At 41.8% G+C, this 13,494-nt stretch overlaps 2 protein-coding genes across 3 annotated transcripts in view; both read left to right on the top strand.

The window, feature by feature from the left end:
• Positions 1–6,127, top strand: part of LOC117449734 (segment polarity protein dishevelled homolog DVL-1-like) — a 35,208-nt gene extending 29,081 nt beyond the window's left edge. For both annotated transcript variants that reach the window (XM_034087591.2, XM_034087590.2), the window contains exons 13-15: positions 609–776; positions 1,434–1,649; positions 3,583–6,127. In XM_034087591.2, the coding sequence (XP_033943482.1) occupies positions 609–776; positions 1,434–1,649; positions 3,583–4,208 (1,010 nt within the window). In that variant the 3' untranslated portion in view covers positions 4,209–6,127. The remainder of the gene's footprint in view (positions 1–608; positions 777–1,433; positions 1,650–3,582) is intronic.
• A 3,386-nt stretch (positions 6,128–9,513) lies between these two features.
• tnfrsf9a (tumor necrosis factor receptor superfamily, member 9a) lies at positions 9,514–13,492 on the top strand. The gene is made up of 7 exons (XM_034086671.2): positions 9,514–9,870; positions 10,485–10,604; positions 10,704–10,841; positions 10,928–11,000; positions 11,104–11,186; positions 11,275–11,445; positions 11,582–13,492. The coding sequence occupies exons 1-7, from the start codon at positions 9,717–9,719 to the stop codon at positions 11,695–11,697; spliced, it is 855 nt and encodes a 284-aa protein (XP_033942562.1). The 5' UTR covers positions 9,514–9,716; the 3' UTR covers positions 11,698–13,492.
• Positions 13,493–13,494: the final 2 nt, after the last annotated feature.

Raw genomic sequence — 13,494 nt, 5'->3', positions numbered from 1 at the left:
TTGAGGTAAAATAATACAAATGAACACATAATGAAATATGACCCCCGGTTTGATGATTGACAGGTCACAGAACAATGGGGTCTATCTATCACACAGACTATCCCCTCGTTGCTCTTCTCTCTGTGTGGAGCAGCAAGTTCAGCTGTCAGAACAAAGTGAAAAAAAAACAACGGCATACAATATTATTAATAGGTCAGGTAGTAATACATTTATTTATGTTCTTCTCAGAGTGTACCAGAATGCGTAGTTTATATGTTAGTATTTCTAAAAAATATTACTTCACTTTAATTAATATTGTATGGTGAAAAGCGTATATATTACAGCACACTTTTTTGTTGAATAGATTTCAGTGGTTCAAAATGTTGGGTCCCGATCTATTGGAAAAAGTGGGTCCCGAGGCCTGACCAGTTGAGAACCACTGCTCTCTAGACCAACTTTCTTCAAAGTTCTTGCAACATTGTGCTGCTTCTCTTCATGTAGCCACTGTGACTGTTATGCATATTGAGTATTTTTTGCATCTGTTCAACACATTAGAGCAGGAGCCTTCATGTCTGTGTGTGTGTTTGTGTTTGTTTGTTTGTTTGTATGTTTGTTTGTTGCTGTGTCAGGTGCCGACGTGGTGGACTGGCTTTACTCCAGAGTAGAAGGATTTAAGGACCGGCGGGATGCGAGGAAGTACGCGAGCAGTCTGCTGAAACATGGCTACCTGAGACACACGGTCAACAAGATCACCTTCTCCGAGCAGTGCTACTATACCTTCGGCGACGTCTGCCAAAGTACAGACCCTTCTTTTACAGACCCTTATTTTACAGACCCTTCTTTTACAGACCCTTCTTTTACAGACCCTTCTTTTACAGACCCTTCTTTTACAGACCCTTCTTTTACAGAACCTTCTTTTACAGACCCTTCTTTTACAGAACCTGTGTCAATAATGAGACTTCTGACTGAAATTGTAATTTTTAAACGAAGACTTTTTAGATTAGCTTTTTACTAGCAAACCCCCACTTTAAATGTTCTCTTAGTCTTTATTATTTACCTACCTTTATATTGTTTTATTTATTTTAATCTTTTTTCTTTGTTTTCTGTTGTACCTATATGTTCACTTTGTTTTATGGGGTTTCGACTTGTGTCTTATCTGTCAGAGAGAAACCATTATTTAATTAATTGTTATTATCATACATTTCACCTCCTTGTGTCTATTAACCTGATAACATGTTATATTTTGCACCTTTTAAAGTTCTTAACAAATAATCTGAGGGGAATGTCTTGTTGTTTATTCTTAACTTGTGATGTGTCATTTTGTAAAGCACTTTGAGCTGCATGTGTTGTATGAAAAGTGCTATATAAATAAAGCTGTATTATGAATTGCTTTTTGTGAAAAGAAGGATTGTACTAAACATTTTCCTTTATGGTTCTGTTTTCTCTCCAATAAGACATGGCGTCACTCAATTTAAACGAGGCATCGAGCGGCGGAGGCTCTGAGCAGGACACTCTGGCACCGCTACCCCCCACAACCAACCCCTGGCCCCTGGGCGGGCAGCCATTCCCCTACCCTCCCTTTCCCTCCGCACCCCCCAGCTTCCCACCAGGATACTCGGACCCATGTCACAGTTTCCAAAGTGGGAGCGCAGGCAGCCAGCCCAGCGAGGGTAAGCGATGAAGAAGAGATGGCAAAACATGGCTTTAATTCATTCATTCATTCATGTGATAATTTGACTCCACATGCAACATGACATCATCCTTAAGTATTCCTGATAAATGTCAGTATTAACAACTGTCTGCTAATTTTAGCTTATCGGCCTCTCTTGGGCAGGAAGTTGACATTGCATCTTTATTAATGAAATATGTGTATTCTAAAACGCGTCCTGTATTGTCAAGGTCAATCATGAGCATCTTGAGTCATGCAGCGGACAGCTCTGCAGTACTGGGTGTGTACACACAAAAAGAATCTGATCAACCATGTGATTACACGTCGCCAGCTTGAATGATCAACACCGAGCCCATCCCTCTTCATCAGCTCTCGAATGATCTTTTGTGTTCATTTTGAATCAGAACGTGGCAGTGCTTTGTGTTGCTTCTGCATGGTTTTTGGTAACCGCATTGAGGGAGAGAGGAGGAACAGAGATTGTACATAAATGGGTGGCTACTAGTGGCCAGATCAGTGTAAGTTACATGTTCGTTTATTTGTCATTGTTTTGAGTGATTCATCAGACATCATCATGTCTTGCCCTCCGCCGGTTCACACTCTTTTATTTGGTTCATACGTCGGGACAGAGATGATAAAGACAATAATATTCACTTAATGTGTTTTTTATGTAGTTGTGTTTCTTTTGGCACACAAACAAGTGTTCATGGGTAAATATAGCTGCTTGTTTGAATAAGTGCACGTGTGCTTTTTGAGGAGCAGTTTCTCCACAACTTGAGCATTGAGGACAAAATAAGAGCCAAACACAGACATGAGCGTGGATGATAACGACCTTTCATCATGATCATGCGGACCAGTACAGTGGTAGGGCACATTAGCTAGTGCGGGAGGTGTGTGTAATTATGTTGTTCCCTCTGTTTCTGCTGGGCAACGGTAGACTGAAGGAGGAGGTAGTCCCAGGACACTGGGGGAACCGGTAAGCCTGCTAACCCCCTCTCCTCCCGTGCTGCTCTTTCTTTTTCGCCCTCTCTATCTGACCATTAATCCTCTTCTTCTTATTATATTCCTCCTCTCCTTCTCTTGTGCTCAACATTCTCCACCTCTCATACTGTGGCTTTAAGGTTTTTTTTTTCCTCCGCCCGTCCCATGCGTCCTTCTTTGTCCGTGTGTGTCCTGTGTGTGTGGCTCTCCTGACGGTCCGTTCTCCCTCTGCACCTCTGGGCATGCGTTGGTTCTGTGCTGGGAGGTGCATGATGCAGGATGATCACTCCGAGGCTTGTGCTATCATTCCCACTGGTAGGGGGCGATCATGCACCACTTTACCCAGTACTGTTGGGCTCATTGCGGAAGGGGACGCGTGGAGTGGTTAATTTTGCAACAGCGTGATACACCTCTATCAGTAGGATGCCACCAGTGTGCAGACGCTGACCTAGATATAGCCACAATTGACAATGTGGATCGGATAACTTAAACCAATCTGTTGAGTTATTTTGTATTTTCCCCAAAGTTGTCTGTGGTAGTGTTTTTCTGATGCAGGTGTATCATGTTTACATTTATAACCTGTGAATGTTTCAGTGTTTATGAATATCAAATGAAGCCCTTTGTATAAGTTGCTGCAGGTGGAACTTGGGGAGGAAACCTTTGAGATAATCATGTTTGCCCTTGACTGTCGACTCTTGCTAGACTGCATAATAAAATATCTTGTCACACCTTAAACAAAGTCCAGTAATGTATTTAAAGGAATGAATGCACATCTTGCAGCTCATAAAGTCTACATTATGCTTTTTAACATTCAGTATTTTGTTTAATGTGTGACGTTCTGCCCTCATGTTGGGCTAAATCAGCGGATGAGTAGGATCTGCAGTCTATTTCTATTGTTAGGAGTTCTTGTACTTTACAAAGCCAAGCTAAAAGGCCTGTGTTCTTTTCCTCAACAGGAAGCCGAAGCAGTGGATCCAACCCCAGCGCAGGCAAAAGTAGACGCTCCTCCCCACAGGAAAAGGGTCAACGGTCAACATGCAGCGAGTCAGAGCCCCGCGTCCGTGGAGGGAGGCGCGGTGATCGGTCCGCCAGCCAAACGAGCCATCACAGCCACGCAGTCTCCAGTCACAGCCACGCAGTCTCCAGTCACAGCCACGCCGTGTCCAATCACAGCCACGCCGTCTCCAGTCACAGCCACGCCGTGTCCAGTCACAGCCACGCCGTCTCCAGTCACAGCCACGCCCGCTCCAGCCTCAGTCACACTCAGTCACACAGGAGTCAGCCTCACTCTCAGAACAGCCACCCCTCCTTCACCTACAGCCACGCCCCCTTCACACTGCCAGGGCCCGGCTCGTGTGCCCACAGCGAGCGAAGCCACGCCTCTTCCTACGGGCCTCCAGGCTTGCCCCCCACTTATTGTTTGACCCGTCTGGCCCCCAAAACCTCCGTCAGCAGCAGCACGCCCCCCGGAGCCCCTCCTGGGAGAGAGTTAGCAGCCGTTCCTCCTGAGCTCACCGCCAGCCGGCAGTCCTTCCAGCACGCTATGGGCAATCCCTGTGAGTTCTTTGTTGACATCATGTGACAGGACAGTGCCTTCAAAACTGCTCGAGCACAACAAACAATTCTCCTCGAACCCCACTCTGCCCCTTCGCTCTTTTTCCTCTCAATCCTTTGCCTCTCCAAGTTCAGAATGTAGACACTGACCGGCCCTCTTCCTTCCCCCCCAATATCTGTCTATCCGTCTGATGTCCAAGTAAACAGGCGGCGAGAACACAACAGGGGGAAGGCTTCTCACTCACACAAGCACGGGTCCTCTGTGGCTGAAAACCCTTTTGTATTGACGTGACATGTACAGTTTGTGAAACGTGAGTGGTATTCAGTGTGGTGATTCTTTAACGCTGCCACGTAGACATTTTGGGGAGTGTTTATTCTACCTGGAATATTTTCTGTCCTGCAAGACCTTTAAGCTGGCTGGGCCTGGATCTCAATCCCCCAGACCCAGGCCGACACCTACAGCCTGCCCTTAGGAACATTTCTCGGGTACTAGAACTTGAGATTGATCCCCTGACTCATATCTGTGCGTACAGATCAAATTTCGCACGTTACACCAAGCCTCTGGCCCCATTTCCTTTGTACTGTGGCATTACCACAAGATTACTTAAAGGTGGGGTCGGTCATTTTGGAGAAACCAGCTCGAGATCGCTAGAATTTGAAAATACACAACCGGATAAATCTGCCACTTCCTTACAGAGCCCCTCCTCCAACACACATGAACGCGCACATGACCAATGAGGGCACGAGATAAGTGTGTGCCCAGATGGAAGGCTGACAGGCAGGTAGGCCATCCAGTTATTTTAGCCGGGCCGGCTCAGATGATTGGTCGTACTTTCTACAGCACTACGGCTTCCACAGATGACATTTTGTTATGGATTTTTTGTCAAAGCACTTAAGATATTCATTGCTATCGGGATGTTAAGAGCATTCCATGGAATATAACATACAGTGTATCTCGAGCCGGTTTCTCAAACGTACCTACTCCACCTTTAAGCTCTTACCTGCCAACTACTAAAAAAGCTTGATTAGTTCAAGATCTGTCCATTTCTTCAATTTCGTAAGGGAGCCCTGTAGCCAGCCGTTAGTTTAACTAGGCTGCATATTGCATGACTGTCTCAACTGCTTTAAAGAAACTAAATTTTATGAATACATTTTGTTTAAAGTATTACCATTATCGAGGGAGGGGTTTACCTCTTGCCAATGTTCTAAAGGAAGAATCCGTACACTGGATGATTTTAGTGATGTTATTTATGTTGCATTGATGGTGTCGTACATTGTCTACTAAGGTTGACCGACAGACAATCAGACATCACCCCTTGTGAATCAGTGGCCAGTTTCTACTGTCCTAGCTGTGCTTTGTTGAATGTATCATTATTCCTGTCAGTGACTAAACCCAGACATTCTTAACACTTTGGTTTAAACTCATATAAGTAAATTAATCAACTTAAAACAGGATTGCAAACAGTGGACACCACAGCAAAGTCAAAGTGTTGACATGAGAGAAACCAATCTGCTGAAAGCATCACGGTTGTCTCCTTTGTAGCGAGTGTTAGCTTTGATGAAAGTCAGTGTGATTAATGCCAAAGCATCACAAGTTGTGGTGGATAGTTCTTCATTTTGTACGAGCGGTCTATGACGTCTTTATGATTATTATCTGGCGCTTCTCATGTAAGAGTTCAAAGGGACTTCTAGGGGAATCCTGGCCTTTAAACTCTGATCTCCTTGCAAAACGATGGCAAATCCCTCTTGTTTCTACCTAAAATAAAGTTACCAGATGGAAATAACACAGTTTAATGAGCACTTTTCCATTTGTCTCTCCTTCCCCTTGGTATGAAACACTGTTTGCAATCAAAGCTTTCTCTGTAATTTTGTTTCTTTACAAAAGAAGAATAAATTGTACATAGAAATTTATTATATATATGAATAAAATATATATGTTCAAAATGATGTCTGCATTTTCCATCGCGTTTGGTTTTGTTTTCGCCGGACCACTAGATGGAGACATATGTAACTGTCTCCTATTAACCCAAATTAGAATAATCCTTCAAAATCAAGAGTTTCTCAAACCGGACAGAGGATATCGAGGAGACATCTTCGTAAGAAGTATTGTTTAATTGTAAGAGGTAAGAACACAACACCCAATGTGTCACCCGCACAATATTGAAATGACACTGAAACACTTAACACCATGAGAGGAAATTTCCGAGCACCAGCGCTACTGCGTGTACTTTCCCCGTGGGCTGTCGTTACTCTTAAACGGTTCAAATGTACTTTGAGCCCATACAGCCCCCCTGTCAGCTGGACCACCAACCACAGCAGTCTGAAGTATGTATTGTTTGATGGTGACGTCACACTCCCCCACTTGAGAGGATGTCCTACTGTATAAGACGTTTGTCAGGGAGGAAGTGATGTCAAAGCCTTATAATAACACCCTCGTCTGCAGAGGTAGACTACAAAGTACCCTCCAAAAAAGAGGGTCGCCCGCATTACATTTATAATATGGATCATTATGTAAAATAAGTAGTTCCAGATTGACATGGTAGCAGTTTGACTATCACTGAGCCGTTATGCAAATACACACACACACTTATTTACCAGCAGCATAATAAGCATTACTACTTTACTAACTGAACATCTCAAAAGAATTTCCCAAGTCATTGACCTACTGGGGTTTACTGTGCTCCATAGCTGAATGTAGGGGGGTGGGGGTTGATGGTTAAGGGTGGGAGGTGTTTCTTAGCTAAGGGTGTGTAGGCGAATGAGGTACATACTTCAGACGTCACAGCCTTATATCAAATGTGTATGACCTTAAAGTAGGCGGGCCATGATAGGCTTAGAAAGAAGCATTAATGTCAAAGGTGAAATCTTCCAAATGTCATTCAAGTATCATGATTAAGATGTATAAACATGACAAAGCAGGCAGTCTTGTGGTATTGTTGTTTTTTTGTTTTTTGTTGGGGTACTTTCTGAAGCTCAGTCATAAGATAAGATACAACTGAAGAAGTATGCTGTAACATTTCCTGGGAAATACCACTTCCCTTTGAAATGAAATTCCCTATTAAGATGTTTAGAAAAAAAACACATCCCAATCAGCTGAAGGAAGTGCAGCATGTAAACACACTGCATTTTTGGTTTCAGTTTCCATGCTTATTAGCCACTATTTAGCTTTAGTTTCTATGCTATGATATATTTCATTTTTGTTGACCACAATCAGGAAATCCCCCCTCACAATGGTATCAGATTAGGCTTTGTTTAACAAACCAGGCAACCTAACATTATTTGAGGCTTGAATGTTTACAAGTTTGAAGTACAAGTACTTTAAAGTTTAAAACAGGCACAATGAGATAACATATTCTCATACACATCTGGCCACTGAAATATAGCAAATATTCCAAAACAAACCACCACATTATTTTACCCTAATAGAAATATGTATGAAATTGTCTAAAAAGTATGATGTTAAAATAGACATAGTTTAGTTTGTCATAAAATATCATTCACATAAATAGTTATAAGATTAGCATAGTATTTAAAAAAAGAGTCAATGTTTATTAGCCTAAAGATATCAGAAAAATAAACTAAGTTATAGAATATCCAAAAAATCACAAAAAACAACGAAAAATATATTGTCAGAATTTCACCAAAAAGGGTAAATGTTGAAAAATTAAGAAACGACATAGTTGAATAAAACCTTGAAACAATGTCAAAAATATCGCAAATAATGATATAATATAGGAAAAACAACATGGTATAGTATGTCGAAAGTTTCAGAACAAAAAAGTCATAGTATAGCCGAAAAAATGTAGTAGCCAAGTCGAAAAAATGATCCATCCATCCATCCATCCATCTTCTCCCGCTTATCCGTGGTCGGGTCGCGGGGGCAGCAGTTCCAGCAGAGAGCCCCAAACTTTCTTTTCCCTGGCGACATCAACCAGCTCTGACTGGGGGATCCCAAGGCGCTCCCAGGCCAGCGAAGAGATATAATCCCTCCACCTGGTCCTAGGTCTACCCCTTGGTCTCTTCCCAGCTGGACGTGCCTGGAACACCTCCCTAGGGAGGCGCCCAGGTGGCATCCTAACTAGGTGCCCGAACCACCTCAACTGGCTTCTTTCGACGCGAAGGAGGAGCGGCTCAACTCCGAGTCCCTCCCTGATGACCGAACTTCTCACCTTATCTCTAAGGGAGACACCAGCCACCCGGCGGAGGAAACCCATCTCGGCCGCTTGTATCCGCGATCTCGTTCTTTCGGTCATGACCCATCCTTCATGACCATAGGTGAGGGTAGGAACGAAAATGGCCCGGTAGACAGAGAGCTTTGCCTTCCGGCTCAGCTCCCTTTTCGTCACAACGGTGCGGTAAAGCGACTGCAATACCGCTCCCGCTGCTCCGATTCTCCGGCCCATCTCACGCTCCATTGATCCCTCACTCGAGAACAAGACCCCGAGATACTTGAACTCCTTCACTTGGGGTAAGGACTCATTCCCTACTTGGAGTGGAAAAAATGATATTTATATATATCTTGATTGTAGATTATTTCTCGTATCTCCAATCAAGATATATTGTTACACATAGAAAATGACCCCATATTTAGAGGATTCTGAACCCAACGTGGTTCAGCCTAATCATTTAAAATGTGTCGTTATTTCAGATGTAAAGTTTTGGCGAAAAGTAAAGAAGTCACCTCTTTCACCAATTAATTTGTTCTGATATTTTTGGATAAGCTATATTGTGACTTTTTTCAACCAAGTAGAGTACTATGTTTTTTTCTGATATTTTTGACTACTGCATATTTGTAGTACGGCCGACACCACATGTGAATGTGTGAGCATGATGAGTTGTATGGCAGTCCTCTCACCACGTGCTCTGCGGCTGGCCTTCTGCCACTACCTCTTTTCATGATTGATGATGCCTTCAATGACTAAGGGAGAAACATTTTCACAACTTGGGCAAGTTAGGCAAGTTATGCAAGTTTAAGATCTAGAGCAGGTGACTAAAACAACATGACAGGGCAAATTAACTGGCTTATTAGTCACACTGGTGGTGACCTTTGTAATTATCCTCAAATATAAATGAAAATAAATGTCACTGAAGTTATCTTATTAAATGATCAAAAGGAATTGCAACCATGTTATAGTTTTAAACATGTAGGGGTTTTAACTAACGTGTAACTGATTAAAAGTCACATTATTAACCACGTTATAGAATATATCAAACAAATAATAGAATAAAATAGAACATTATTTCAGGGGATTATTAGTACAGCCTACTTCAGGACACGCCCCCTGAGTATAAATGCTCAGCTGCTTGGTTGTGAGTAAGTGAGTGCTTAGAGTGAGTCAGCTAAAGCCACAGCACAGAGATATTTCTTCATAGCATATTCCTTTTTCAAACCCATAACGGCTGACTCACAAATAGACCTAAGCTACAGATTCAGAGAAACAACAGAAGAATAAGTATCTTCTTTTTTCTTAAGCAATACTTAGTTACCTGCCATAGTTCTTGGATTGGATAACCTACATGCTGTTCTGAGGGGACTATGAGAGCTGACAGTATGGGATGGATCCTATGGGCTATAGGTGCCTCTGTGCTCATTCAGGGCTGTATGTGCAGTGCTCTGCAGACGAGCAGTGGCTGCATGAAGTGGACCGAAGGACCAGGAGACGATGTTTGCTGTGAAGCCTGTAACCCTGGTAAGTAACAGCAGAGATAATGTCCATTACAATTCTGTATGGTTGTGAATTAATTGATTTAGTTCATTTATATGCAGAGATAATACTGGTAATACTGGGCTTTAAAAGTTTAAAGTATCAAAATAAAAAGTTAACCTATTGTCTGTGGATGTGAACAACTCATATTCCAGCAGTTCCTCTGCGGTGGTGACTTTAAACCAAATATAGTTTCAGTGGTTTTTCAACTAATACCGCAACAAAGAGAAAAGGCTAGGATGGTGGAACTGATGAATCTAATAATTTGGATCTGTGATAAATACTAGAATATCAGTAACGGTTTTAAAAGTGTACCTGCTCTCGTTATGAACACCTTTTACTATATGGAAACAACTTATCTAATTGATGTCAGCTGTAACAGAGATTACAGTAGCCTATAGCTTTTTGTGTCTGTATTTCCTTTATGTTTTTATAAGTATCTATACAGTATATTTTTTCTATTTGTCTTCTATTCTTATGAAAATACTTGTCTTTTATGTCTGTGTAGCTTGACGTGGAAACAATTTACATTTTATTCTTAAACCAATCATTATAAAATGACTAATAAATTAACCCTTTACCTTGACCCTTGTCTTTAGGACACCGCCTAATCACAGAATGTGGCCCAAAGCTAAAAGGGCTCTGTACTCCCTGTGAGGCCGGGAAATACATACTGAAACCTACAGATCGCAAATGTCAAAGGTGTTCACAGTGTGTCGGTACGTAAGCAGATCCAGACATTTCTTTACGAGCTACTGCAAGCGTTCATTTCCACAAACAATCCTTTCAATTCTCTTTCTATATCTTTGAAAATGTAGGTGCTCAGGTCATGGTGAAAGAGTGCACTGCCACGACTGACACACAGTGTGGCTGTAAAGAAGGGCTGACCTGTGGGGATGCCAAATGTTCCTTTTGTGTTAAAAAGTGCGACAAAGGTCAGGAACCCACAGAGAAACGTAAGTAAAAATACGCTCATGACACATAAACATTCAATTTAGAGGTGATGTTGAGTGGCAAGTCAACTGAATGATTTTCGGCACAGGTTCTTGCAGACCATGTCCAGAAGGAACCTTCAATGACCAAATTCACCAGAGGTGTAAACCCTGGAGCACAGAGTGAGTTGTTACCCTGATCTCCGCAATCTGTTGTCATGTTTCTCAGCTTCACTGACTGTCCGATGTGATGAAAACTCTGATGGTAACTTTATTTTTCTCAAAGGTGTCAACATATTGTGACCAAGGGAGATGCACTTACTGATATTACGTGTGGGAATGTTTCCGTTGACAGCTCAAAGAAACCTGGTAGGTTGATATTCTTTTTCTCTAGTCGTTTGTGTTTTGGTTGTTTTTCCTAAATCCAACAATAATGTCTTGCTATTTCTTGTGTCAGGTCCCGCAGAACAGGAATGGCCATTGTCTGTGGTCGCCACTGTGGTTCTGAGTGTGTTTAGCATCATCATCATCCTTTTCATCACCATTTTAGCCAAGAAAAACAGCAACAAAAAAAAGGAAGACGTAAAAAAGCCAATCACATCAACGCCGATAATCACAACACCTACAGGTAGTCGTCACCACTGCATTTCACGATAAACTATCCCAACCATATGACATGAATGATTGGGATTATGAAATATGTCTCAAGCCAATCTCAAATACAAGAAACAAAGTATTAAAATGTTCCTCTTTCACTTCCACAGATGATCCCAGGACGCTGATAGCAGTAGAGTGCAGTTTCCACGAGGCTCAGCAGGAGCAGGGCAGCCGCTCAGAGTTGCTCGGATCCAGCGGCTCTTCGGATCAGTTCATCGCATGAATCAAAGGGGATTTTGTTACTGTTCCACACTGAAGGCCATATTTTGTTTTCGTTAAATGCAGTGAGAGGGAACAGGATATCTTTAATAAGATAAGGTGCTTGTTTTGAATACTGAACCAGGAGGAAGTCTTTTTCCTATGTTGGCTCTAAATGAAAGAGTAATTTGTTTACCCAGCTGTCTTTCATCCACCATCTTTTCCTTTTATTAGAACAACCAAAACTACAGGGAAACTCTTGATAGGACAGGTATGAGGTCATATTTCGCTCTACAAGAATATAATTGTATCTTTTAACAATTAGATACAGTGTCATCAGGGGGAATTCTGTGGGAAAATACAAAACCAAACAACAGCCTATTCATTCCCCATGTAGGCAGATAATCAGAATGTATTTCCCTTTTCGGTCAGCTTGAAAGATAAGGGGGAGTCAGTGAGCTGGGAAACGTTATGACTGATTAACCATGGCACCAGATAAAAATACATTCCATTAAAAAACGAAGGCCTTTAGAAACCTGAGTAAATTATATCCAAACTGGACTTGTGCCGATGGACTGTGAAAATGTAGTGTTTGCAATGAATGAGTTTTTGACTACTGTGATATTTGCATGAGCAGTAAAGAGCTCTGTGTGAATGTGGGTAGGAGTAAGACTGACAGCAGACAGTTTTTAGTCACGCTTCAGGCTTAGCCCACATATTCCTCCAAAGATAGATGTTTTTGTTTTAGCCTGTTGTTCAACCTAGTTATCGGTTTATTGCTGAATCTGTACATTTCTCTATGTTACAGCTGACAAACTAGAACAATAGTGTGTCGATCATGATTCTATGCTGCCTCAGATGATAGGTTGTTACATATATTTATTTTATGCATCTATAGAAGATAGATTTGTGCATTATAGCAAAGCGGTCATGTTTAATACAGCATGACATATTTTCTCTTTCATTTTATTTAACTTTGCCAGGAAGTACATGGACTTTCCAACAGCTGCTTAATTGGTGTAAAAAAGTCCAGAGCCGGGAGTTTCCCTTTTGCCAACAAGTAATCATACCATAGGTTAAAGCACCTGGGAATGTAGTGTGTAGCAGTCTGCCTATCGTGTTGGTGCGTTGGCTTCAGTTGACCCTTTTTGAGCAGGTTGAGACGTGCCTCTTGAGCAACAGTTGGGAAACACATGGGTATCCCAAGAGGAATGTCTATTGAGATGAAATATCAAACAATTATGCGATTAGTCATGGCTATTTCTAATAAATGACTCATTTGGAAAATCCTCATGACAAATTGAATTGCAATTAAACAATCCTCATAAAATATCAAGAGGCTCAAGGGTCAGAGGGAAACCCCTCCGTCAGAATTGCACAATAGAGTGGGCATCGAGATCAGACCAAGTGGAACTTCTCACAAACGCATGTCTATCTTAAACTGAACTGTAGCGGGCGTATATTTGTATGAAATGGAACGTTTGAGTAATGTGTTGCGTGGGATTAAACGTAGTCCACACCTATACGTGTGAGTAAAGACGTATGAGTCACAACCCATGGGTGGTGAGGTCTGTACAAAGACCACAGAGCTTCAGGTGCTGCCTTCACTTACCACAGGCTGTTATACAGTAACATGTTTATACGAACTGTAGCACTTTACTGTTATCTGATGTATGTATGAACTTCTTATCTGATGTATGAACTTCTGAGTTATTTCGTATATAAGTTAAGCTGTCTGCCTTATCATTGTTATTTGACTTATATCCTCACAACTGTCCAGGATTACACTGTACTATGCTGTTACACTGTATGTTTATTTGTT

The sequence above is a fragment of the Pseudochaenichthys georgianus genome, chromosome 7 (assembly GCF_902827115.2).
Source record: "Pseudochaenichthys georgianus chromosome 7, fPseGeo1.2, whole genome shotgun sequence".
In the NCBI taxonomy this organism is placed as follows: domain Eukaryota; kingdom Metazoa; phylum Chordata; class Actinopteri; order Perciformes; family Channichthyidae; genus Pseudochaenichthys; species Pseudochaenichthys georgianus.
Note: the sequence above shows the minus strand (reverse complement) of the source record. Positions and strands in the feature narration are given on the sequence as shown.

Excerpts from the sequence above, each read along its gene's own strand:
- tnfrsf9a (XM_034086671.2), top strand. The coding sequence starts at position 9,717 with ATGAGAGCTGACAGTATGGGATGGATCCTATGGGCTATAGGTGCCTCT. Across the intron at positions 10,605-10,703 it reads AAGGTGTTCACAGTGTGTCG|GTGCTCAGGTCATGGTGAAA; the intron begins GTACGTAAGCAG and ends TTGAAAATGTAG. Across the intron at positions 10,842-10,927 it reads TCAGGAACCCACAGAGAAAC|GTTCTTGCAGACCATGTCCA; the intron begins GTAAGTAAAAAT and ends TTTTCGGCACAG.